Source organism: Pelecanus crispus, chromosome 6 (genome assembly GCF_030463565.1).
Source record: "Pelecanus crispus isolate bPelCri1 chromosome 6, bPelCri1.pri, whole genome shotgun sequence".
NCBI classification, from domain to species: domain Eukaryota; kingdom Metazoa; phylum Chordata; class Aves; order Pelecaniformes; family Pelecanidae; genus Pelecanus; species Pelecanus crispus.
In genome coordinates, this window is record NC_134648.1 from 13,052,006 (window position 1) to 13,078,432 (window position 26,427).

Sequence of the window (26,427 nt, forward strand, 5' to 3'; positions counted from 1 at the left end):
GTGTGGGATGTTCAGAGTGAAAAGATGCTTAGCCAAAGTTCTTCGGTAATGTCCCCTACTTGGGCAGGAGGAAGAGCTTTCACCTGGACAGCAGTGCAGAAATGGATCAGGAGGGAGAATGCTGTCTATATGTTTTAGCCCTTGCAGACCAGTTCCCCAAAACCTGGAACTCAGTTTGGGATATGGGGTTAGCTGTGCAATGGGAAAGAGTCCCTGCCTGCTCTGTCGTTCTCCTCCAGCCTATCTAGCCTAGCCTAACTAGGTTAGCTAAAAGTCATAGTATTTCCAGGTTACACAGTCATAGTTTTTCCAGGTTACACAGTCATAGTATTTCCAGGGTTTACTTTTCAGCTCCATATATTCAAAGAACGTGCTGTCTTCCAGGCACAGGGCTACTCACTACCTTCTGGCTTGTCTAGTTCAGCAGTGTTGGTCTTTACGCTTTAGAAGACATGGTTTCAAAGATTGGGGGGCAGGAGGAGGGGTGTACAGGGAATATAAAAAAAAAATCTTTGTTTTGTTTAGTTGCTGTTTGTTGCAACTACGGAGTTTTGGTTCTCCATACAAGCGCAGCAGGTGGTGCTCTTGATCAAAACAGAAATTGCACTTACTAAGCTTCAGTAAGGTCAGAATTGTGCCAGCCAGCACCAGCTTGCTGGTTTTAGCCCTGTCCAGTTAGTCCAAGGATCTTTCAGCTTTGAATGAAGTGTTTTCCACCATTGAAAGGGACAGGAGGGAAGAAAAGGTATTTTAAGTGGGGACTGGGTTTTGGCAGTAAATGAAGAAAAGATCAATACAAACAAAAATAGCTAGTTGGCAGGTACATACTTAACCGTGCTATAGCCCAATCCAGCCTTATGTCCCAAGTTTAGATGACAAAGATGCTAGCTGTGTAACCCATAAGCAAAACATTGTAGCTATTAAATTGTATGGTTCTGTTGTAATTTCGGTTGTGCCATGTACTTTAAGTAGAATCACGCTTTCACCTACACATTGTAATTCCCCCTCCCCCCCCCAAGCACCCCAAAACTTATAAGCAGCAACTATTCTAATTTCAAGATCTTCTGTTATTTGAGAATAGCCACTTGGTTGTTTCTCAGCTGGCAGCTATAATGCGTGCTGAAGATCATGCATTTGCTGTCACCCCTTACATCTTACAAAATCTGGATCAGAAAGGCCAACAGCAGTAGGGAAGTAAAGTCTCTTCCAGCTGCTAACAAATAGATGGTAATTAAAACTGGCAAGTGTCAATATATATGCACTTTTTTAAAAAAGAACATTTCAAGTGGAAAACCCACCTCTCCAGATTCTGAAATTCTTAGCTGAAACTGTTTAGGAAAGTGACTAAAAATAGGCAATTCTGAACAGAACTGCAAAACTTTTGGGAGAAAAATCATTATGAATATATGCCAGGTGTCTAGTCAACTGGATTCCTACCCAAGCTTTTTTGCAGCAGTATTCCTAGAAAGGTGTCATTGGCCGTTCTTTTGATATTTTTCTTGTAAATGTATGTTACTTAGGCATCTAGTATCAGGTAAAAAAATATGCCCACTTCATTTATTCTAGCAGCATTTGGTGCTGCTGTTCCCCAGTCCTCACCTGCACATGTTAACTCTGTTCAGCAATACTGTAAAATAGAGGAAATTGTATGTTTTACCCAAGATGTTATTCACATACACTTGTTTAGGTTTTAGGTTTGTTTTCTTGGCGTGCAAGAGCACCAATAGATGGTGCTGTTGGTGCATTAATAAGGTAGGTTCAGTTTCACATTTGTTTTCTGCTCTATGGTTGGAATTTGTTTTAAAAAAAAAAAGGAGAAGAAAAAAAAAAAGAACAAAACAACAAAATCCCTAATGCTAATCTTTTATGCAAGATGTTCCACCCGCACTGAACCGGTCACCGTTTAACTTTAACCTGAACTGTGGCCCAGGAAATCCTTCAACATAAATAAACTTGGAAGCTGCCATGACCATTTTTGGAACGTGCTCCCTCAATAAATCTGTTACTTTGTTGTGCAATGTTGAAGTGTGCAGTTGTTTCTCTGATTAATTAGGACAAAAAATAAACTTGCACGATCAATCTAAGCTGTGACACGTTTCAGCCCTGGCTAGAACACGTGGGTAGAAAAGGCCTTAGAGCCTTCTCAACAGATCTGCCCTGGGATTTTAAGACGCATGCTTGCTTTTGAGTTTACTTGATTTGACTAAATAAGGTGGCTGCTAACGAAGTCTGTAATTGAGGAGTTTTAGCCTGTCACAGAAGTGCCGTGCTAGGTTAGTAAGGGTAGGACAACACAGTAAGAAATCATTCATCTTGACCACCTGCCCCCGCTAAAGACAACATAACAGAATCGTTTTATGTAATAGTGTTTATTTTATTTCACATATTACCCATGGAGAACAGCTGATACATTCTCTACATCTTTCACCAGTCTGGAATGCAAGATAAAAAAAGGTATGGAAAAAGAGTTTAACGTTTGACATTCACGATATGAAAAATAGAGGGGATACAATGTTTTAAAATGCCCTTATGCAATATATATATATATAAAATGTATAAAAATAAAATATATTTTCCAAAAACAAAAGATACAAACAGGACATGACAAAGGACAATCTTAAATATCTATACGCATCTCGTGATCCACACACACCGCACTTATAATTAACGAAAACCACGTACAATTGCACTTTTCCTCTCTGTGACGTTCAAGTATATCGCAGTCCCCGCAGGGACTAGTGAGTGTCCGATTCCCTGCCGGGTGCAGACAACGCAGAGGGTAGAGCAGATGCGGGCGACCTGTCCTTGCCGAGGGCCGAACGCGCGCCCCCAAACACTCGGGGGGCGGGGGGCGAGGCCGGGGCCGCGGCCCCGGGGCTGCCGCGCAGCGGCCGGCGCCCGCCGGCAGGTCCCCGGCCGCGGGGCTCCGCGGGCAGCCCCTCCTGGCGGCGGACGGGGCCGGGGCAGCTCGGAGCGCAGCCCGCCGGGCAGGGAAGGCCCGGCCCCGCGGGGTGCAGCGGCGGGGCGGGGGGCGACATGGCGGCCGGCGGGGCAGCGGCGCCTCCGGCGGCCGCGGGCCGGGCGCCTTCCAGTCCCGGGCGGCGGCGGGCGCGGGAGCCGGCGGTGCCTCGCCCGGGGAGGGTAAAGAGTCGGTGACCGCCCCGCCGCTGCGGCGGGCGGCGGGCGGCGGGCGGGGGGCGACGGGCGGCCCCTGCGCGTCCCCGGCGGGACGCGGCCTTCACAGCTTCCCTGCGCCGCCTCTCCGCGCCGGGCGCGGGCGCGGTCCCGCCCGGACGGGCGCTCTCCGCGAATCCTGGCGGCGGCTCCCGAGCGGCGGCGGCGGACCTGCGGAGCGTCCGCGCCTCAGTCCATCCATCCGAGACGGCCTCGGCCGGGTGGTGCGGCGCTCAGACCCCGAGGACGGGGGCGAGGGGCTGCGCCCCCCGCGTCCGGGGGCGGCGGCCGGGCCGGGGGGAGCGCGCCGGGCCGCGGCGCTCGGGCAGGGAGCGCCGCCTGCGGCCGTAGCCCTGCGGGCTGATCTTGCTGGCGGGGGCCGCGTCGTCCTTGTACTTGCCGGTCAGCTGGTAGATCTGGTGGGCCAGCTTCTGCACCGTGCACGTCCCGAACCGGCACCCCGTGTGGACGGCTTGCAAGTGGGGGAAGGTGTTAATGCTCTGGCGGTAGCGCTTGACGCGGATGCGAGCATCCTCCCGGCTGCTGCGGGGCAGGAAGAGAGAGAGCGGGCATGAGAAAAGCGCAGTGGGGCCCCGGAGGAGGGGACCCGGTGGGCCCGGGGCGGGGAGGGCAGGGAGCCCCCAGGCTGGAGGCGGGCCCGTCCCGACGGTGCAGAGCTTCCCCCCCCCCCCCCCCCCCCAGCCCGGCTCTGCCCTCCGCCGAGCGGCGGGAGAGGGGCGATCCGGTCGCAGAGCAGAGCTTGCTGCCGATGGGAGGAGTGGCCCCGCCGTTTTACGGCTGTTACTTTATCTATGGATCCAGAGCTCAAGTTACTATTTATATTTGACTTTCACAGTAAAGGCGCTGCTATCTCCCGCCAGCTGAAGAGCGCGGGGAAGGGGAGGCGGGAGGCTGCTTTCAGCGCGATGTGCAGCCCGGGCAGGACCTGTCCCCGGGGCTCGGGGGATCCACAGCGAGAACGAGCCCATACACCCGGAAACGAGGGGACCCTGAAGCTCTCCACTGCCTGCAGCAAGTGCCCGAGCCCAGAGAGGGCTGGAATTTACCTGGGATGCGAAACCCGGGGATCCTCCTTCACGTCCTGGGTCCGTATGAGCGGCTGCACGTCGGCGGCTGCCCCCAGCCCTCGGAGCGCGCCCGAGGGCTTCACGTCCCGCTTGGCTCGGCTCAGTGCCCATTTCGTCCATCTGAAAGGAGCGCAAGGGAAGAGGACAGCCTGTTAGCGCAAGCCTGCAGCGCGGGAGCCAAACCAAATAGATTCGAGGGGCGATAATCTTTGCCAGCGCCGAGATTTTTTTTTTTTTTTTTTTTTTAAAATGTTTCCTGAAAGGGCACGAGGCCTTTTAGGAGCCGTGCAATTCCCGGAGGGAAGCCGGTCCCTCTTGCCCAGGGCCGGAGCCCGGCGCGGGGCGCGGCGGCTCCGCAGCCCCAGGAGCGGGGCCGGGCGCTGGCGGGACGGAGCGCTCCCATACTCACTTTCTTTTGAACTCCGTCGCTACGTCCACCCTTGCAGCATCCACCCCGAACAAGGTCACAGAGCCGAGACAGAGTAGGGCAACGTGAACTAGTTTCATTCTGGCTGGGCTCCTGGTGGAGGGAAAAGAGAAGAACTGTAAGCGTGGTTGCTAGTAAAAGTCAAGTAAGGTCTGTCCTGTATTTCTGGTGGTTTCAGAGCTCCTTCCCTCGGAGAGCCCCCAGGCTACCGGGAACTTTGTGTGCGATATGAACCAGAAGCTAATATTTGCTCAGCAACTTATCACAGAGCAAATAACAGAGCCTCCAAAGTTTACGTTTGTCGGGAGTTTTACTTGCAGAGGCGACTGAAAACCAGCAGGATTTCCAGAATACCCCCAGCGGCTTGCACTAGGATTTACCAAACCCGTGAGATTAGAGCGAGCTGGCTATCAGACGCATCGTTTCCGAACTCCAGCAAGTGTTTTGCTGCCTGAAAGTTTATCCCCGATAGCTCATCGTCCCACTTCACACGCAGAACCAGCTAGCTCTGGATCTTATGTTGTAAACTGCAGCTGATGCCAAGAGCCAGTGCAAGACTCTGCAGCACAACTCCAAGCTCTTCAAAACAGTCCGGATTTAGCAGATTTTAACTTCCTCTCCACCTCCCTGCGTTTTTGTCGTTGTTGTTGTTGGGGGGGTGGGGTGGGGGAAGGGGAGAGTTCTTACCTGCCAGTGAGGATAATCCACTGAGGCAGATGTTCTTGTAGTAGCGATCCGAACTTGCAGGGTTTCCTGAGGAGCGAGAACTCCTTCTCTTGTGTGTCTGAAGCAACCGCTGCCGAGCTGCGCTCCAACGCTGCCTTTTTGAGCGCGAAGTGGGTGGACCCGGAGGCGTGGCCAAAAGCACCCGAACATCTTCGGGGCAACGTAGGGTCTAATGCTAGGGTAGCACTTCAGGGCACGATGACTGCAGGGTCCAATGATCCTAGGCAACAATACTAGGGCAAAGATAAGAGGATTATTGAAAATTATCTTAAACAACCCCCTTGGTATTTTGTTAATTATAACGACAACGTTTAGGTGTGGATTCCGAGTCAGGGCATAACTTGCAAAATCTGATAAGCCCCTCAGCCTGTTTTGCTGGGGACAGACTTTTTAACTGCCGATATATGTTTACACGGTCTGTAGCATAATTGCTCATTCTAGGCATCTTAACTTCAGGTGGGTGGAAGCAGGGGAGTAGGAACTAGACCCGATGAATTTCAAAATCCATGCGAATCCATCAAATACCGAAGTTCACAAAATAAATCCGTATTTGGACAACGTGCATTATAATGAGTAACCATAATGAATACCAGCCTTCCTTACATAAGTAAGGAGGTGACAAATCAGGCATCATTAATATTTATGACTCAACTTGGGTGCATTTTTTATCTAATAACATTTATTTCATTTACTTGATCGATTGAAATAAATCCCAATTTAAATGGTTTTGGAAGATCAAGGTCAGAGCGCGCTTCTGTACCTTTGAAGGAAGGAAGCGGTATTGCCCTGGGGCAAACACAGGGTCACGGGAATGCTTGGGGTTAGGGACTCCAGTGAAGACCTCCCGTGCGTCGTTTTAGCCCCAATCCGCAAACCTTTACAGACGTGAGTTGCACTTACTTCCCCGGTTATAAAGCTAAACCAGCGCAGGATCAAGGTCCCTAACAGCACTCTCCCGGCTGACCAGCAGCAAAACCTTAGCCTGCCCACCTTTTTGGTTTTTTACAGGCTTTAACATCTTTGCCTCCTGACGTTTCAGAAGGGCAGAGGTCCGGGTTCGCAGCGGGTGCTGGAAGCCAGCACCAGGTGGACTGTTTAGCTACTTGCTTGTCGCAATGCAAATTCAGCGGAACCGAGGGAATGCCCCGGGAGACCTGCGCCCGGGGGCGTCAGGGTCCCCTTCCCAGCCAGAGGTACTCGGGAGGGAGAAAGGAACAGACCGGCGTGTGCGAGATGTTTCTCTCGCATCTTGCCCCAAGCAAAGCGTTTCAAAAAATCGGGTGAGTATGTACTCGTGACTCTGCCTTTCTAGATAACCGCCGTATATAACAACACCCTGGAGAGGTATGTGCAAGGGGATGACGGAAACTTTCCTGTGCACGGCTGACTCGGTCTAAGGTGCTGCCTCCACAGCAGCGTCCAGGCATCCGGAGGCTCCTGTCTCCGGCACCTACCTGTGCGGCGGCAGGCTGGCCCGGGAGCCGCCTCCCCGTCCGGCTGCCGCCCGTCCGTCCCTCCACGCTCCGCGGGCTCTCCGCCGGCAGAGCGGCTCCGCGCTCACTCTCGCCGGCGCCCTTCGCACCCTCCAGCCGGCCCGCCATTCTTCCCCGAGCCCCCGGCGCGGCTCCCGCGGGGCGAGGCCGTTTCCCCGGCCGTGAGCTGGCCGCCGGGGCAAGCCCGGCTCCGCTCCTCCGCCGCACCTGCCCGGCCAGAGCGCGGGGCGGGAGGCGGCGGCGGCTCCGGGGGCGCCGGGAGGCACCGGGGCAGCGCGGCGGCTGCCCCGGGCGGGGGGCGCAGCGGGGGCCGGCCAGCCGCGGGCTCCCCGCCGTCCCCTCCGCCCGCCGGCTGGGGCAGCTCCGCGGAGCCGCGGTGCCGCTGCCCTCCCCACGCACCGCGCTCCGGAGCAGAAGTGCACAGGGCGAGAGGCTTGGGGTGCAAACTCGGAGAGGAAGGAAGTGGAAAGGAGGTTTGTGTGGAACGGGGCTCTATCACGACCAGAGCTGCGCGACTGCATCAGAGCGCGGGGACTGGATTTGAGAGACCTCATGAGGCAGCTCAGGCTCCAGCGAGTTCGAGCGTTTCCCTGATCAGCAGAAGTTGAAACCGAATCTAACTTTTCCTTGTGAGAAAGCAGGATTTTGTGTGATGACTATTGCTTTGATTCAAATTAATTGTTCCAGTAAAATATCACACCCTTCCCCGAATGCTGGAAAATCCCTCATTAAAATCCTTGGTTAAACGGGAAATGCATTTGTATACTCTTAGGCAAACAATGCAGAAAGAATCCCATGTTGGTTTAGGAATAGTAACAACAGGAGTAACACAACCCACATGTGACTTCCACACTGACTACAACTGTCATTTCAGTGATACAAAATTAGCTCGTTCTGCTTCATGAGGTGGCACACTTTGGCACATCAGTTATCAGTTTGTTGCTGATGTGATTCATGAAAGGCCTTCAGCAGGTAAAGCTGGTTCAAATGTAACACAAAACACCACGTTCTTTGTGCAGATGCTCATTTTGTTCTTCCCAAGCACTTGCATTCCCGTGCAGTTTGGAAATGAGCAATAGTCACTGAATTTGTACTATGAGGTAACAGTGGCCCTGTTTTAAAAAATTATTTCGTAAATACTGAGTTATTTCCATTTCGAAAAACGTTACGCAGAATGTTTTGCGGAAATACTGTTCACAAACTATTATTCTGAGGCAATGCCACACAGTTCAGCAAGACCGGGCTCTCCTCTGAAGTCCAGGATCTCCTGTGGACACTGCCTCATCCGTTGCGGGGAAGTTGGCCTGGAGGAACATCTCGCTCTTGTTCTTGTTTACTGATTATCTCCGGCAGTGTCATTCAACCTCTCAGTGTTGCCATACGTACAAAAGACTTTACAATATGTATCTGCTCTGGCAGGGAGATTGTGAAGATTAGTTGCTGTTTGTACAGCATTTTATTCAGGCTGAGTTTTATTCCAAAAGCAAAGGTCTAAAATCTGTAGGCATCGATGGGGAATCATCTCGAGGCAAATATTCTGAGCTGATTATGCAAGAAAATTGTTGTTTGAAACCAGTGGAAATACCTTTGCATGTTTCATTTTGGGTTTAAACAGATTTTACTGAATTTGTATGCCATGAGTATGAATATACTTGATTATATTTCAGGCTGTATGAAATCAGCAGAAAGATGATACTAATAGAAGTATGACACCCCATGAGGGATGGAAAACCTCAGTCAAGGTGCACACAGAAAAGCCTTGCTGTTAGTGTGTGCACTCAGCCAGCTTTGTCTGTGCCCAGGGGCGATTCCATTTCTGGTAGTGCCATTGGAGGTGTTTTCAGTGAGCCTTACATCTGATCGGTTCAAGTACACCAAACAAAGCCTCCTAAATGAGGGTGGGATGCATATTGGTAGGGGAAAACCCGTTTGGGGTCATGGCTGCTTCCCTGTTCTGGCATGGGGTGGGGTGACGCTGATTAAGGGGCTGCAGGCAGAGGGTGACCTTTATATTTCCTGAAGGAGTTGACTGTAGAAGATATTGTGAACCTTCACAACTTTTTGGTGGTAAGCGTACAGTCTGAGTGTGGCAACATAGTCCCTTGTGTGCTTTCAGTCTCCTGGAGGGCCTGCAGCCCCACAGTTCTCCCCCCCACCCCGGGGTAAATATGTGGCTCCTTACTGGGTTATTCTGGAGACCTCGGCCTTGGTGTCCACCCAGAGCCACAGCTCTGCGAGCTCCTTCATCTCCCGTGAGGAGCCAGGCTACTCTGCTGCAACAGAGGGAATTATGTTTTTGGTGGTCTGAATGAAAGTTCAGTTTACTTTGCATTAGACTTTAGGTGAGCAAACAATCTGTCTGCTCCACCTCCTCATTTGTCCGATGAGAACATAAGATTGCTCTACACTAAAAGGAAGTTAAGGAGTAAGTTACAGATGACTGACTCTTTTTGCTGTCCATGCAGGTACACAGCTGTGTTCAAACCCAGATGAACAGTGCCCTTCCTGTTACATGAGTACTTAAGATGCGCCACTTCTTACGGCATGCTTTATAAACTAACCAAGCTTTGGTTATATTGGTCTAGATGAAAGAAGGAGCAAGGCTGTAAAGTGGGCACTAGTAGTATTGGGGAAACAAAAAGTAACATCTTCCTCTTGATCCAGCATTTGCTAATGCCCTGGGAAAAGTGTTAGGTGGTATTCTCCTGCTAGAGGTGCTGGCTTAAAAGAGCAGTGAGGCTTAAGTACTCAGATTTGTTATTACATATTGAACCTTTTTATGAGTGCAGATACGGTACCACTATGGTCCCATTTCAGCTCCAAGTTAGGTAATTTCTTAGCATCTCTAAACTTTCTCTCCAGGTTTAGCTGTACAGAACATTACCCCTTGCTTTTGTAAACCATTGCATGTCCTGGCTTTGTGCTGTTGAACAACTGCAGCATCCCCCACTCGGAGTTACGGCGATGAGCTTTGTCCTTGTCCACCTCACTGGGGTAATGTGTGGCTTCATTAAGATTTGTGTTCCTTTGTTGCTACTTCAGAAATGCTTTTAATCAAAAATTTCAGTGTTTTCAAAACAGCTTTGTGGGTTTCAGTCATTAAAGTCTATAGGTTCATGAACCAAAATGCCTATGCATAACTTAAGAAAGGTCGTCTTCTTCTAGCTCCTACCTAGTATAGGAAGTGACTGACCCCACAGAGCTCATCTCTTTCTCGAAAAGTATATTCAGTCTTTTCAATGTAAGTATTACGCATGTTTCTTTAGTCCTAAAGTTAACAAGCGATTTTATTAAGTTTAGATCTTTCTACATGGCATCAGACTTCAAAACGGTTGAGTCGTGAAGTTGATTACTCCACCGAGATTTCGACCGCTGCCCTCTGCTGAGAAGGCACAAGCGAGAACACTGTAATGGATGGTTGAAGCTTGTTGACCAACTTGCCTCTGGGTTATCAGCAAGACACAGCATCGGTATGTCCTAGCTAAGTCGGAGGTGCAAGAATTGCACGTTTGAAACAGAAATGTCAGTGTGAAACCGCTAATGACTGTCTGCTGGCTCCTTCGCGGTGGTGGATTGTCAGGAGCAAATCCAGTGAACTTGCTGCATTTCTACATGCGCCACGGTACCCACGCCGGCTGCAGCTCCTCACTGTAGCGCAACTGATGTCCTTCGCGTTGGGAAGCTTGTTGGAATGCTTTGGCAGACTCTGCCAGTTAAGCAAGCACCGTACCGTCAGACACCCTGTTACGACCAGCGTGTCTGCGACTGCTGGCAAGCCCGCCGGGCTTTCGTGGGGGAGAGTCCTAAAGGTGTCGGCCTCATCTACACGTTATAAATAGCAACACGAAATGTGCCCGCTGCCTTGCGGAGCGCCCTGGCGGCCGCCGCGTGTGCCCAGACCGGCTCGTCGGAGGCCGGGAGGGTTACGTCGAGGGGATGCCGGCCGCCGCCCCCACCAGCAGCCACCGCCAGGCTCCCACCCGCCGCGACCCGCATGGAAGGGGGCACCCACGCCGGCCAGAGCGGGCAGGAGGACGCGGCAGCCGGCGGGATCGGGCAGGGGCAGGGCAGGGCAGCCTCCTCAGGCCGCCGCTGCCGCGCCCGCTGGGGCCAGCGGCGGGGGTCGCCGCCGCTGATGTGCGAGGGCCGGGGCCCAGATCCCTTCCCCGCCTCGCTGCTGCCTGTCAGGCGGGCGGCGGCACCGCCGGCCGAGCCGCGCCGTGGGGGCCGCTGGGGCCGTCAGCGCCGCGGCCGCCGCGACTTCCCCCCCACGGCGGCATGTTCCGCACATCCCGGACGAAGCGTAAACAGGAAACATCCTGGTAACGAAACGTCCCGATTCCCCAGGCTGAGCTCGGGGCGGGGGCTGGCGTTAGTTCGCCGCCGGGTTTTACTTTCGCACAGCCTAAGCGGGGGCGATGCCCGGCCCCGGCAGCGCCTCTCAGGAGGGGTCCCCGCCGAGGGCGGTGAGGTGAAGTCCCGCTCAGGCGGCCGAGCTTTCCTGAGCGTGCAGACCGGTCGGACCTGCCGCGGTGGTTTTTTTTTTTTTTTTTGTTGTTGTTGTTGTTGCTTTTTTGAAGGGAGAAAGTGTTCTGGACCTCCTGCCCCCTGTGTGGGCACCTCACAGGGAGGCTGCGAGGAGACAAAGCCCACCGCGGGCGGGGAGGGCCCGGGCGGGTCCCCCGCCCGGGCCCTCCCCGCCCGCGGTGGGCTGCGAAGCGAGGCGATAGCGTTTGCCCCGGTGACCCCCGACGACAGCCGGTGGCCCGGGGCGGCGGGGCCGTGCCGCCTCAGCAGCGTGCCGCCGGCGAGCCCTCAGCCCACGCCCAGCCCGGCGGGGTCACGGCGCAGCGGTCTCGGCCGGCGCGCAGGCGCACAGCGCGCCCGCGCCTCCAACATGGCTGAGGTGGTGCCGCTTCTCTTGCAGCGGGCGCGGAGGGGAGGATGCTGAGCCTCCCGGGAGCCGCCGCCGCCGCCGCAGCAGGGGTGGTGAGGCCTGAGGCGGGCTCCTCTCAGCCATGGCCAGGCTGGCCGACTATTTCATCGTGGTGGGCTATGACCACGAGAAGACAGGTAGGTGTGGCTGCGCGCAGGGCTGCCCCGCGGTGCCTGGCCTCTTCCCCCCTCCCCTCGTTCCTGCCCGGCCCCGGCCCCCTCCCGCCTCCGGTCGGGCCGCAGGAGGAGGAGACTGCCGCGCACAGTGTCCGGTCGCGGGGAGGAGGGCGGCTGAGGGCAGCGGGGCCGGCCTCACCCCCGCGAAGGGGCGCGGCGGTCGGCGGGGGCGAGGGAAGGGTTAATCCCCCTTTCCTGGGGCGGAGCGGGCCGGCGGGAAAGTGGAGGGGCTCCTCTGGCGGCCCGCTGCCCGGGGCCCGGCAGTCTGCGGCCGGGGGGGCGGCCTCGCCTCCGTGTGGCGGCCCCGGCCCACCTGGCAGCCCCGCACCGGTCCCGCGGTGAGCGGGGCATGGGGCGGCAGCCGGCCGGGGCGTACCCCGCGGCCTCGCCCCACCGCCCCGGCCTTCAGAAACGGGCAGCGGTTCCTTCGAGAGAGCGGGGGCAGCTGAAAATGTCGCCCACAGATGTGCGGAGCGCCGGCCCCCCGCCCCGGCCGGCAGCCGGTGCCCATCGGCCGCTCCCGCGGGGCCGGCCGCGGAGGCCGGCTGGGTGCTGCCGGCGGTGCCCGTGCGTGCCCGTTTGCCCAGCCGCCTCTGCGGAAAGCGGCGGCACCGGCTGCCGTTCCCCGCCTTGGTGCTGTTAGCTGAAGCGCCTACGCCCGCGACCTCCAAGGAAAAGAAAGACTGAGGGGTCTTGGAGAGCAGTGGGGCTCTTTGCCCGTTGTGGCTGCGGGCTTGCAGCTTCTCGCCTGCTGACAAGGTGCCGCCGCTAACACCTGGGGAGGTGCTGCGGCACTCGGTAGGCTCTTCAGGAATGGCTGCTTTTCTTAGGGAGTCGAGATGTTTTCTGTCTGCTCGGGTGAAGGGGAAGTGGTGTTATCTGCTATCCTTTTGTGGGTAAAGAGAGCGAGGTTTCTATTATGTAACTTTCTCTTATCACAGTTGTTGCTGGAGGGACCTTGAATCCGTATATAAACTGATTTGAAAATGAAGTGATTGTCAGCTGGTATGTGTTTGTACTGGGTATTTCAGAACGATCCTTTGAATGTATGTTGTTAATAAACAATATTTGAAACAGTTGAATGTCCCCTAATTTATTTGACTATGCATAAACCAAACAACGCTCAAGCTTGTTATTCTAAGTAATTCCTTGAAGTAGCAGTTGTGTGTAATCTGTATTTGTTCATTCTAAAAGTGTAACTAACAAACTCTTAAAGTAAGATTTTTTTTTTTAAAGAAATACAATTTTCAGAGAAATCATTATATCTATGTGTTTGAAGACACAGTGGCTTACAAAATTCTGCTAAGGGTCTCCTGGATTTTACTGTACTGCTATTATTATTCCATTAATTACGATGTGGTTCCCCCTCCCACCCCATTTGGAAATAGACTTGTCCTAATTGTAGTGATAAAATTATTATAAGACATATGAAATGGAGGGTACTTTATGTTAAAAATAAAGACCTCCCAAAAAATCCAGGAGTGCTTTTAAGGAGAAGACAAAGCAAGCAGGCTGCCTTCTTTAAAGGTATGATCAATCTGACGTAGCCACTATGTGAAATAAAGTCACAGATTACATTGGAAAGCTTTATGTTTGTAAAATGTCTTCATCTGTAGCATTTAAGTATGTGTTTAACTTCCTGTACATAAGTTGTCTCATTAAGTTTAGTAGAATTGCTTGCATGGATGAAATTGAGCAGATTCAGAAATAACTCCAGAACCTTAATTTGAAAAGGTCATGCCCAGAAAGTAACTATTTAGACTTCATTATTTAAATTGCTCATTGCTACTTTAATCCTTCATACTAAAAATGCTTGAAGGAACAACATTCTGTTGAAGACTAGGCATGCATTGTTTTCCAAATTCCTTTACCCCCACATGCGATCCCATAATACACGGAGTACTGACCTTTCTTTTTCTTGTAAAAGTCATAGTTTCTTGATGCATTTATTATGTTTCCTTCTATATGAAAAAGCAGGGGCAAACATTTCTAGGATTGTAGGCTTATTACCTGTGAAGCTTTTAAATTTTTAAGTATGTTCTTCCCCTCCCCCGCCCCGTCTTCAACAACATTCTGGCTTGGGTTTAATATTTCTGATTTTAATGTTGAGTGTGATTACATTTTATAGTGTTTTTTCAGGAATAGTCTGTGGAATATCTTTGTGTAAATAAGCAAACAAAAAATCCTGTGACCTTTCCCCTCTTCCCCAACCTGAACGTCAGCAGCAGTTTGGATAATATGCACTTGAGGTTAATAAGAAAGGATGTTTATAGTAATAACTGTTCTTCCAGAAAAGCCCTACTGCCTCTGCTATCTTTCTGTAGCAGCCGTAATCTCCTCTGACTTCATGTGGGTTATATGGATTTATTTACAGGTGCCAATATCTGCAATATACTGAAAGTATGGTAAAGGTATTGCTTTCCTGTGCAGATTGTCTAGCTTTATTCAAAAACTGTAATTATAAATATCTAAAATGCTGCGTTTGTGCAATTTAGGAGCAGATTTCTAGATTCTTCTTGTTGCAGAGAAACTTTGTTATTGGTGCTTCAAGTTTGTATCCAACATAGTCAGTCTTGAGGGGATGTGAACGTTTTTGTTGTCCTCAAATAAGCGACAGAGAGTATCCTTTGGGGGTCAAACATCTTCAAGTTCATTCCTGTGCTGGTCTAGGCCTATGTAAATTGACGTTACTGCAGTCCCAGTGCTGTCATCCCTATTGCGTTAAATCTTCCTTTCGTTTTCAGCTTGCTTTAGGATGCTGACCTGTCAAAAAGACCTTTCTTGCTGAGTATTTTGCCTGTGTTGCTTTATTATTTTTTTTCTAGGTTACTTTTCTGCTAATTTTTCAGAGTTGGCTCACCAGGATGTCAGATGAATGCCAGTATCAGCATAAAGGAGGAGCAGAAACATGCAGGACAGATCACTGCAGCCTGAATTTATGTCAGCTTAAATGGTCCTAGAACCCTGGGTATAAAGATGTTAGTCAGGTGCCTTAGTCTCCTACGTGCTCCGCGGAAAGTAATGGGTGCCTTTGAATAGTTCGCGTAACAGGCAGTTTATTCATGCTTGGCAAGAAGCGTGGAGATTCAGCCTGAATGGAGAATGAGCCTTGCCATTGACAAGTGTCAGCAGACTTTCAGGCATGTAGGAAGTTAAGAAGTCGTCTTTGTGTTGTAAAGGATGATCTGATTCGCCTAGCTTTTTATGTATATCAGGTACAGTTGACTGTATTCCAGCTTAAAAATTACTTAAAAAAGATCTTTCACCATAAAAGTAAGCTGAAATATATCACAGTTTTAATTGCTGTTGTGTATTTTAAAAACTTGTTCTGAGCCACTACAAAGAGCTGTAATAGCAATAGCTCCTATTGGAAGTTCGTGTTAAGTGTCTTGACAGAGTTGGAGAAACCAGATTTAATAAATACCCTAGATTTAATACCCACCCCACCCTTTTTTTTTTTTTTTTTTTTTTTTGTTTTGTTCTAACAGTGGGAATGTAAAGGATTTCAGTGATATACCAAGGTTGATTGCTTTACCATGTTTATTTTGCATTCAGCCAAATCTTTACTAAGGTAGATAACCACATTTTTCTCCAATGTATCGGCACAATATAAAGCTGTTATGTAACTTGCTACAAAAGGCATTTACAGAAGTCTCTGAAGGGAACAAAGGTGCTAGAAAACGTAGGCACTCTGGGTTAAAAGCTAGAGAAAAATCCCAGAAGACCCTACTGTATATCCATTTTCTTTTTCCATGGATTTTGAAGTGTGTTTGATCTGCTTCACCAAAAATTCCCATTTAATATGTTTGCATAATGGCACGTGGATGGGATTTGGGAAGAACACACATGTTTGCAAAGATCGCAGAAGGGCATGAGAAAATGCCTTTTTGTTTTGTTTGGTTTTGGTTTTGCTGGTATAAGCCATAATCCTACATTTATCCCTGGAATTTACATATGGTGGTACTTGAAAAAGGTAAAAGAGAGAATGTTTTGTGTCTTCCTTAGCTCAGCAACTGAAAGGTAAGGTTAAAGAAGAGAGAACTAAATACTGGATTTGATTAATTTGCCCATAATGGCTTTCCTGTAGGATGCTGCTGTGTACCCAGCAGTTAACTCTGAAAACCTGCGATATGGAGCAAATGTTTTCTGTGAGACTTGTTTGCTGTAAGAAGACAGAGAAATGGTTTTTGTTCTTGCTTGTATATGCAGTTGCAACGTCTGTGACAGAAGGCTTGCAACAGTATAGCAGTTTTATTTGGCTGCTGTCATAACTGGTAAATGCTGATACAATATGTGTAGGCTCTGCTGTAGTTGTTTCTGTTCTGATTTTTACCAACTTCTTTTCAGGGAAGCCTTTCTTGTCTAACGTAGCTTCATATCTTGGTGGATTTTGAAACTAGACAAGTGATGATAGAGTGGGAGAGGTTCCTAAATGCAGTTGTCTGATTCTTTTATTTTTCCTGTGGGCAGATTTTGCCTATGAAGAATATTCTTTTCATTTTGGGGGGTAAATAGCATATAATATCATGAGGGGTTTTTGGTGTATTTGTTGTATATTCATAGTTGGGCATTCCTCTGGGCTAATACGTGTAAAGGAGTGGATGATTTCTCGGTGTCTTGGTATGCAATCTCTGTAAAACCGAAAATGTAGAAAAATAAGGGAATCAAGCTGTTACTTCAGTGGCTTTCTTATCTGACCTGCGGCTTAATTTGATTCAAGTGCAATCTAGGGAAATCTCAAAGGGGGAAAAAAAACCCCCAAACAAGCACTAAATCCTTCTTTTTGTGGCAGAAGAATTCTTGAGCTGTAATTTAATGAAACATCAAGTGCACTATCAGAACTGAAGCAGAATGCAGAGATGTAAGTAACTCTGTATTGGTAAGAGATTGCTGTAGTTGGCTGTGACTGGAGAAGGGCATGGGTGCCTGAAAACTTTTCCAAACAAATTAGTTGCTCTAGTATTAGAAATTATCTCTTTCTACAAACCTTGTCCTTGCTCACTTTGGTTTTCACATACAACAGTCTCCTCAATACCATGCTGAAACAGAATGAGAAAATAGTATTTCCACTGCATGTGGTGGTGGTTTTTTTTCTTGTTGTTCTTTTTTGGTTTGGTTTGGGTTTTTTCGTGAGCTAAGGCTATCTTGAAAATCTGCTTGGAGGGAAAAAACCTGACAACACCAGTATTTTTTTGGTAGCATGTCTTCCTAAAATGTACTCAAGCAGTTTCCTCTGATATATAATGTTGACTAAAAAATTATTGTTATTTTGGTTTATGGATTCACTGTAATTTTGGAGAAATCTTAAAATCAATACAGATTAGTATGACTCTTCCTCAAATGTTTGCTAAATCTCTGAAGAGCTTGGATTTGAAACTCTTGCTGTCATAAACAGCAGCAATGAAAATACTTTTTTTTCCAGCCTTTCAGCTTAAATTAAGACATTCATGGAGGCTGAATGCTTATTCTGTAAGCTACCTTCATTTGTCCTAAAATGTGAGGACACAGATTCTGTTGAGGGAAGTAGCATTTCATATCTTTGGGGGTATTTTAAGACTAAATTGCAGTAAAGAAACTGTCTCTCCCTTTTTCTGTCCTGGATTAACTTTGTGGATTATCAAACAAAAAGACACTTTTCCTGCAGCGCGTTCATGGAAAACAGTTTGTTATGCAAGCCTGAATACTATTTAAGCACTGGCCTTCTATAACCGCAAGTATTTTTTTCAGTGGGGGGACAATGAGAATGACATTTAACTCCTCCAACGTCACAAACATAACAGTCTTATCTTATAACACTGAGGAAGATAATTACACTGCTACAGTAGTTCACTGACATGAATTTAAATTACCAACTACCTCCCCAGCTACTGGTACTTACAAAGTGAAAAACAAAGAAAAACCATGGTCACTGTGGAATCATTTTTAAATGTGGAACAGTAGATTCACTGTTCAACCTTGAAAAACATCAGTGAAAGTTGTATCTTACAAATATATACTGGTAGTTAGGAAGTATTCCTTTGATTCATCTCTTCTTTTACTCCTCCTTTGCAGTAACATGAGATTTTCAGGCTCCTTGCTTATATAGTGAAAAAAATTAACAATAACACTATCGCTATTGATGAGAGTAATTTTCTTCTGTTTGGTGTTTTGGGAATTGTGTTCCAGTTATATGTATTTGTTGAAATAAATTATTCCTTTGGTGTCAGTGGTATATTCTGAAGTCAAGAACAATCCAATTAGTGTTGATTGGGATTTGGCAGCTAAATCCCTGCTCATTGAGCCAAGAACATGCTTGTTATTGCTTATGTGTCAGTGACTAGATACATCGTGATTTCGTGTCTCTAATGTTTACAATTTTTGGTCTTCTACAAATTGTGTAATACGAAAAAAATGGAATCATTGAACACAGTTTGAATTCTTTGTTTGCATTGTAGTGGTCTTGCGCTCAAGGTAACAACAAAGTAACTCATCACAAAATTTTCACTAAACTTGGACATAGGTAACAGACTTTTAGTATTGCAGCCAAAACCAGTAGTTGGTGACAGTTAGTACAGTCTGAGGTTTTATGTAGCTGTAGTAGCGGAATACCAATATACAGAAAATACAAAATCGTCATAATTCTGAATACAAATTCAGGACAGCTGCATACAAAACCGCATTGGACCCTGGGAGACCTCAATGGATAAAAAGAGACAAAGGAATGTTACTGGGGTTACAAAATCAACCACTCAGAAACTCGAGGGGGGGGTGGGAAAGGTAGGAATAATGTCCTTTTAATGTGGTTTGTATGTCGTTTCCTAGGATTTAAAGACACAAAACACAGAAAATTCACTCTCTGACACTTGGATGGGTCTTCAGCAAGATTGGAAACGTCTTTTTAAATGGTAGACGTGGGGTCTATATACGTTGGGTCTAATGGAATAGTAACTGGAAGGAAGATGAGACATTCTGGCAGAGGATATCTCAGATACTTGTGGATGCAAAGGAATGACGACTCTTCTTTCTAGAATCTTGACTTCACTTGTGGAAAACTGTGCTTTGGAAAATGGGTTTCATTGAGCTGCTTTTGCCAGATGCCATAAATATTAATGCCAGGAGTATTGAGTGTTGTCGGTTGGCAGCATCCCCTTCAGGCTCTGTAGTGGGCTGCATATCGCTTTGATGTGGTTTGGGAACCCTTGCTCTGTAAGACGGTGGCTACTCTTCCTGCTTACTCTGCTTCACATATTCTGGTATTTTAAAATTCTTTCTGTCTTCTAGTTTGGTTTTCTAGGTTTACCCTAGAAGAATCTCTGACCTTAGTGTGTCTCTTTCTTTCTCCCTCCTTCCCTCCCTTCTCTCTCATTTAATCTCTGTTTAGCCATTTTTATGTACTCTGTGTTTTTCTGAGATGAAGCCCTCTTGTCCAGTCATTCTGATTTCTTGTGTTTTTCATCTTTAAATAAATATCAGTTCATCACATAAACACAGAGGCCAGGTTTTGTTCCTGCTATAAATTTAGGGCCTAAAAGTGTGTTTGCTAGAATTTTAGTTCAGGCAAAAAAAGTCCTTTTCCCCAGACTTATTTCTTAGAAGCAGAAAAAATATTTGGTGTGAAGTTTTCTGAAATAATTGAGCTACGGACAGATATTAAGCATTGAGACTTAAGATGGTACATTTACTTTGGCTAAGGAAGAAATAATTGGAAGTACTTCTAGAATAAGAGGTTAGAGCACCCTTAGTAATGCTTATGGCTGTTAGCTATTTGCGTATTTAAAAAGCATTGCACTCATGTTTCTTAGTTTCTTATAACTGCACCAGTTGTAGCACAATAAACCTTTTATCTTGATTGCTGTGTTGATAACCTCTTTCACATTTTGAATATGTACATTTAACACATGTATTTGTGCTTTGGACAAAGAAATGCAGACACTTGTCCTTTTTGGTGACTATTGTTCTATGAACTATAAATATAATTCCTAAGTGGCAGCAAGCATAAACTGACCGTATGACTAACAAAATACTCAAGACTTTTTCAAAAGGACAAAGCTGTGATCTTGTCATAAATGAAACTGTAATGGACTTTTAATTCTTGAAATACTGTTCAATGGGCATACTGTACTTTTAAAATAACAGTAAATTAGGTAATCTGTGTTTTTTAAATGCTATTACACAGGCTGCTTTTCATAAAAATGCAAATTGTAATTGCATTAAAAAAAAAGAAAATTAAGCAAGCCACACTGTTTGTTCCTGCAGAGCTGTTTCTTCATGATTAGTCTCTTTTCCCAGAAAAATATATAGTCGTTTTATGAAGCTTGTGGAGTGACTAAGCTGTAACTGTTCTATATTGTTAGTATATGCTATTTTTAAATGAAGATTAACACAAATCATTCCAGTAGAAGTTACAGGAGGATTTCAGTTTTCTTTCTTCTTGATTGGGAACTTGTGAAGAGAGAAGTAGGTTTCGTATTTTTTTTTTTTTAAGAACTTAGAATTTCTAAAAGAAAATTTCAAAGGAAATTGATTATAATTTCCTTTCTAAAACACAGACTTAAACCCACATTTTTTTTCCATATTGTATTGGTAATTTAATCTATTTTTAGTCTCTTTCAGGTTGTGAGTTCTTAGAACCTTCAGTCTGTGAGAATTTTTTTTCTTCACTGTTTTGTTTAGTGATGGACACAGCTCTCAATACTGAACCTGTAAGAGCCGGTAGCAGATGCTGATGTGGTTGGTTGAAAATTGTTATTGAATTCATTGTGTCTAGTAAAAGGGTCTGGATTTGCTCCTGATAACCTTTTCTTTCCCAGCTTTGAAAACTGATAGTACATGCTGGAGATGGCTTTTGTGCAGTTCCGAAGGTCACCGCTCATTTGGTAAAGCAGCGGGTCCTTCTGGAGGTTCCTGGTGCTGTGACTGGCGTGGTTGCTCATGGGCTTCTAGGCAGAATTTGCTTTTTGTAAAGTAGCTTAGCCTGGGGCCTCTGCCTGAGCAATAGATTGTGCCTGGCTGCAAGGGAGGAACTAGTTGGAATTCCCTGTTAAGGGAGGGAAGAGCTGCTGCCTGAGCATTGCCTTTGACTTTGGGATTCACCCCACGTTTCTTAGAAACATGATTAATGAATTACTCTAATTTTACGCTTTTGAGGAGCTACTTGCTTTTGCAAAATAGGAAACTACTTAGTGTGTGTTTCTCATGATCAGCAAGTTTCAGCAATGGGGGAAGGCACAAAGTTTGTAATGGATGCTTTTAATAGTATTTCCAAAACAGATAAGATAACAAGGAGTATGCACAGCATAAAATTATGTTTTCCGTGGTAATAAATAGTCAGAGTTTGGAGTTTGTGTTCAGAAACTCATGCAAGTTCTAAGTGTTCAGAGTGCTGCAGAGAATTAAGTTTCCTCTCCAGATATTTTATAGTTGCTAAAACTTAAGTGCTTATTTTAAGTAACAAATTCTGGTCCACTTTGCTAAAGTGAGTTAAGATAATGCCTGTGGAAGTCTCAGATTTGCCCTTTAGCTGGAGGCAACTGCCCCTACAGCAATTTTAGATACTTGTGCCAGTTCCTAGCTAGTTCCACTAATGAGCTGAGGTTTTTGACTCAAGCTGCCAGTAAACATTCTTAAAGCTGAGACACCTGGGTTTGTATTGACATGATTGAGGCATGGGGCACATATTCCCCTTTTCGAGCTCTGAGGGGCTGATCGTTTCCAGCAGAGAAGCAGCAAAAAAGAGTTAGAATGTCCCAAACCATCTCAGTAGGTTGTGCTAGGACTCTAGTGTCAAAGCTGTGGTGTGTCAGCTGTGATGGCATTATAATTCAGCAGGACAGCCAAAGCAAGTGTCATGTTTTTTCAGTTACAGGCAAATGAAAAGAAAACAAAACCACAGAGTGCCATGTGTGTGATTTGGAAATCAAAACTTTTCTTTCAAAAGATTCTATTTCCTGTTTGATTAATCTGCATAAATAATGATACCAGGTTTGCCACTGAGTGTTGATTCAAGTAGTGATACTTTTGTAAGGTTGTTGTTTCAGTACTGTGTTTTCCAAATATTTTGTTTAGAGTGTTTATTATGAAGAGAGATGAGAGCATATGTATTGAACAAAATATCCTTGTGGAGGCTGTTTTTATTATTTCGTTCTCTTTTGCCACATGGCATCTTTTTGGAAGAGGCAAGGGTCTTACTGAAGCATTTATTTTTCGTGAGAGAGTGGTCTTGAAATGTATCTAGAAGACACACTTTCTACCTCTCTGACCTTGTGAGACGTTTTTGCATTTAAAAAAAAAAAAAAAAGTTTGTCTACGTGTTTGCTTGTGGGTTTCTTTTTCTTTTAAGAAAACATGGTCTAGTTTTTTAGTGAATGGCCTGTTTTTAGAAAATTGCAGTTGAAGAACATGTGGCTTCACTGGTCTAGTCTCTAGACATAGTCATTGATAGTCATAGCTGTTGTCTTGTTAGTAGCCTAGTAGAAGACAGAAGGTAACAATTTACATCCATACTTAATTCTAACAAAAATGAGGATTGTTCCTTATGACAATGAGATAGGATTTTAGAGGAGTAACTCAGAAGACTATTGTTTTCATAATCTGTTGTTTTCTTGATATTATGCTTACCGTTATTTGAAGTTAGAAAACCCAGAGGTAAGAGTTATAAAAAAGTAATAATAATAATTAAAAAAGAAAAAGTCTTTTGGACTGGACCATAGTGTATATCTTATGGAAGTGACCTTGGAGATGTTCCCTTTCCCAAAGTTGTGATGGTTAAAGATAGGATGCTGAAAAACAAAGTAAACCTGCGCAACTTATATCTTCCTTTGTTACAGAGTTGTACGTGTTCTATTTATTCTTGGCCAGTGTGCTGAAAAATATAATAAAGTTTGTGAGTTGCATTGTCTCCCATTGCTAACCTCTTTCCTCCTTCCTCTCCCTGTCCCCCCAAAAAATCTGTCATTTTTCTTGTTTCAGGTTTCTTGTAAAACTTAGGTCATGGCTGCTAATAAAATACTTTGAAATCCCAAAGCCGAAGCCTCTTGAACTGCAGCATATAGTTCTGAATTAAAAATCAGTTCCTGTTTTATAAAGGCCAATTTTACTCATTCTTCTTTGGGTTGGAAAAAACCCCCAAGGGTAGATATTTCAACAGCAGCCCCAAAAGGACAAGCATATGGCTTCTGTGAAAAATCTGATACAGAGGTGTCTAACTTTTTAAAAAATCCCCATATGAAGTCTGGGAATGAGCAGTAGTTATTGAGCAGTAGGAATCCCTAACTATTTACTGTCTAAATCTGGTACGTACTCCCTGCCTAATATTAACTGTGCTTTCTAAAGGTTCAGAAATAGATTTGCAGAGACCAAAACATAAGCTTCTATATTTTATTAGATTTACTCTATTTATGGTTTTATGAAGGTTCTGAATCTCTTTTTATTCTTATGTATTTGACAGTTACCAAGAAGAGATTTGGACTACAGTGATCTTAATATAGTTGTACAAAGCATCATAAGCTTTTTACAGTTTTTACAGCAGATGGACAAAGTTTTTGTTAACATTGTCTTGCCAATCTTAATTTTCAGCAAATTTTCATATCTGGGGCTTTTTAAAGAATCTAAGCTGTTGCTGGTTGAATGGTAAGAGTCTCAAGAGTAGATTAAAGGATAGAGGGAAGTGGTCACTATTCACAGGCAAAGTTGGTAGCATGGACTCCCAAAGTTAATTTTGCAGACTTTTTTTGTTCAACTTGCAAATATCTCATAAAAAGAGTGGTGGAATGGTTAGGGGATGAGACTTTCAGATGATTTTAAAAAAAAAGAAATCATTCGGCATAGCTGAATCTAAAGGTTATGGTGAAGGCTCCAGAAAGAGCTTATGATACTGAGTGACTAGATGTTAAAATTTTGCATGAAATGTAGTATTGATAAATACAAACTAAGGTACAAGCAGTGGTGCGAAAAGATGGTCCTAACATACATTCACAACAATGATCTCTAATTTAGCTATTGTCACTTAATGAAAAAGTTCTTGGACTTTGTTGGAACAGTTCTCTGTAAACATCAGCTTAGTATCTGGTGATAATGGCAACAGTAAACTCGGAAATAAACAGTATGGAATTGTGGAAAAAAGCAAGCCACCAGAAGACATTGTGGTGTTGGGCCTTGCAACGTAGGGGGCAAGAATGTATTAAATGAATCTTAGAGGTCCTGTTCCACCCTGGTTTCTATAGTCCTGAATCTTAAGAAAAACTGAGCAGGACCTCCGGGGATCACCTGGTCCATTCTTCTCCCCCAGGGCACAATTAGCTGTAGCCTTTGCTGGTCGGGGTGGATGTTTAACTCATTCTTAAAAACCTTCAATAACAGCACTTTCACAACCTGCTTCTCTGTCTGACTTTTAGAAAGGTTTTCATAGTGTTTGACTCAAGTGGGTTTTGGTACAGTTTTAAGCCTGTCATTACTATTCTCCTTGAAGTGTGGTGACCAAACTGGATGTAGTAGCTTACATGAAATCTTACCAAAACTAAGAGTGAGACTGTTATTTGCTGGTTTTGCAGGCAGTTCCATGTGCAGATATCACTGTGATTTTTTTAATTTTTTTTTTTTTTCTTCTTGTTTCTCAACATCACAACACTGAGGGTCACTTTGTGGTCTACATTAACCTTTACATACATCCCTTTTAACCAAACTGATAACTATTTGGCTATCCCAATCAGCTGTTCTGACCTAACTGCAGCTCTGCAGTTCTCCTTAGTCATACTCTAATGTTTTTTCATAACTTTTTCCAGTCTTTCAAGATCACTTTGAATTCTTATCTTGTCCTCTAATGTGCTTATTATCTGCATTTTCTGAAAGTAATTAATAATTTATAAAATACTTGTGTGTGTATGCATATGCTTTTATATATATAAAAACGAACAACTTCAGTTATGTTTTGTGTTTCAGCCTGCAGTGACTTTAATCAAAAAGAAAACAAAAAACACCCCAAAACAAAAACTGAGCATTGAACCCCATAATGACTCACATGTCATAGCTGGAGATAGAATGAATGCTGCTGTAAATATGATTGAATGTGTGTAGTGAGTAAATTTGCAGAAAGTATATTCAGTTGATGTTCCTAGGCATATTAAATTTGAGGTGCTTTGTGGTATATATAAATAGGGCTATATTTTAAGAGTCAGGGTACTTGGAGAAACAAGTTAGCAAATTATTTCATAAACAACAGAACTAGTGACATCTTTCTGCACACTTTTGTCTTTTGTCTTGAATGTCCCTAGTAGTGCTGCTACTGGACAAGCAACAGGGTGTCTTGCATACTAACTTTTTTTCAAATCAGGGTCACTGACAATATTTATTTTGGTTAAAGGCAGTTGATCACATAAACCTTGCTTCTGTAGGAAACCTATCTGAAAGTAGCATTCTTACTTGCAAGAACATGATTTACTGTCACTTAAAAGAATATCTGCTTTCCTTTGTAATAGACACATTATAGTATGCTCCAGGTAATATTCTGAGCCTGCCACAACCTCAGAAGGGAGAGATTATGTTCTATTAATTTATTATAGCCTCGTAGTCAAGTGGCATTTAGTTGTTTGCTAGGACATGGATGCAGCTCTATTTTCTTCAGTTACACTCTGATTTCAAACATTCAGTTCCTTCAGTTTCTTACAATTGCAAAGTATGGATTGAGCATTTTTTTTCAATTGATATTTTTACTGCTAATGTTGCATGCACCGGAAATGGATTTTGACGTGTAAAATCCTGGCAGTGTAGCTTATTTATGGAGTGGGAGATGGCAGTAAGGAAATAGGTGACTTAGCACGTAAGCAGAGAATCATACTTTATTCTTGCACTACAGTTTTAAAAGAATTACCTAAAAACCTGAAAGAACGTTCTCATTGTTTAAAATTGCAAATTGATGTTTATTTTAGGCCTTTCTATTTGTTGATGTTTTTGCGTTTTAGTCACCTAAGTATTTAACAGCATTTACAGTACTTGTTTAAGTATGCTTAGAGATCAGGTGAGATAATGTTATGCTACATGGACAAAATATAATTCATGTGATGCAAAGTTCAGCTTTAGTGAAGAACTGACTACTAGTGTTAGAAGAAATACAAATACACAGTAATGCTTCTGATGTTTCAAAGTTCATGTGTGTAGATTTAAAATAAATTTGGATGCAACATACTATTTTTCAGCATATCTTATAAAGGAGTACATTCTTTGTGTTGATCTCCACTTAAATTAAGTCACTCTGGCAGCTGCATTCTTAGGGGGAGGAGGGAATGAAATAAACTGTTAACCTTTGAAAGCCAGAACACAAACAAATAGTGTTTAACTTGTGGACATTTGTGGATGTTTCAAACAATGGTGTTAATTTTGATTGCCTTTTTGAAGTAGACCCATTCTTTTTGTTCTTGGTTCAGAAGCTAAACAT

At 45.4% G+C, this 26,427-nt stretch overlaps 2 protein-coding genes across 2 annotated transcripts in view; one reads left to right on the top strand and one right to left on the bottom strand.

Moving 5' to 3' along the window:
* Window positions 1-3,407: 3,407 nt before the first annotated feature.
* On the bottom strand, window positions 3,408-4,769 carry ADM (adrenomedullin). Its single transcript, XM_075713120.1, has 3 exons — window positions 4,672-4,769; window positions 4,242-4,382; window positions 3,408-3,717 (listed from the first exon to the last, which is right to left on the bottom strand). Exons 1-3 carry the CDS (start codon window positions 4,767-4,769, stop codon window positions 3,408-3,410), a joined length of 549 nt encoding a protein of 182 aa, XP_075569235.1.
* A 7,157-nt stretch (window positions 4,770-11,926) lies between these two features.
* The window catches only part of SBF2 (SET binding factor 2), a 288,299-nt gene continuing 273,798 nt past the window's right edge, over window positions 11,927-26,427 (top strand). The window contains exon 1 of the mRNA XM_075713224.1: window positions 11,927-11,981. Within this exon, the coding sequence (XP_075569339.1) occupies window positions 11,927-11,981 (55 nt within the window). The remainder of the gene's footprint in view (window positions 11,982-26,427) is intronic.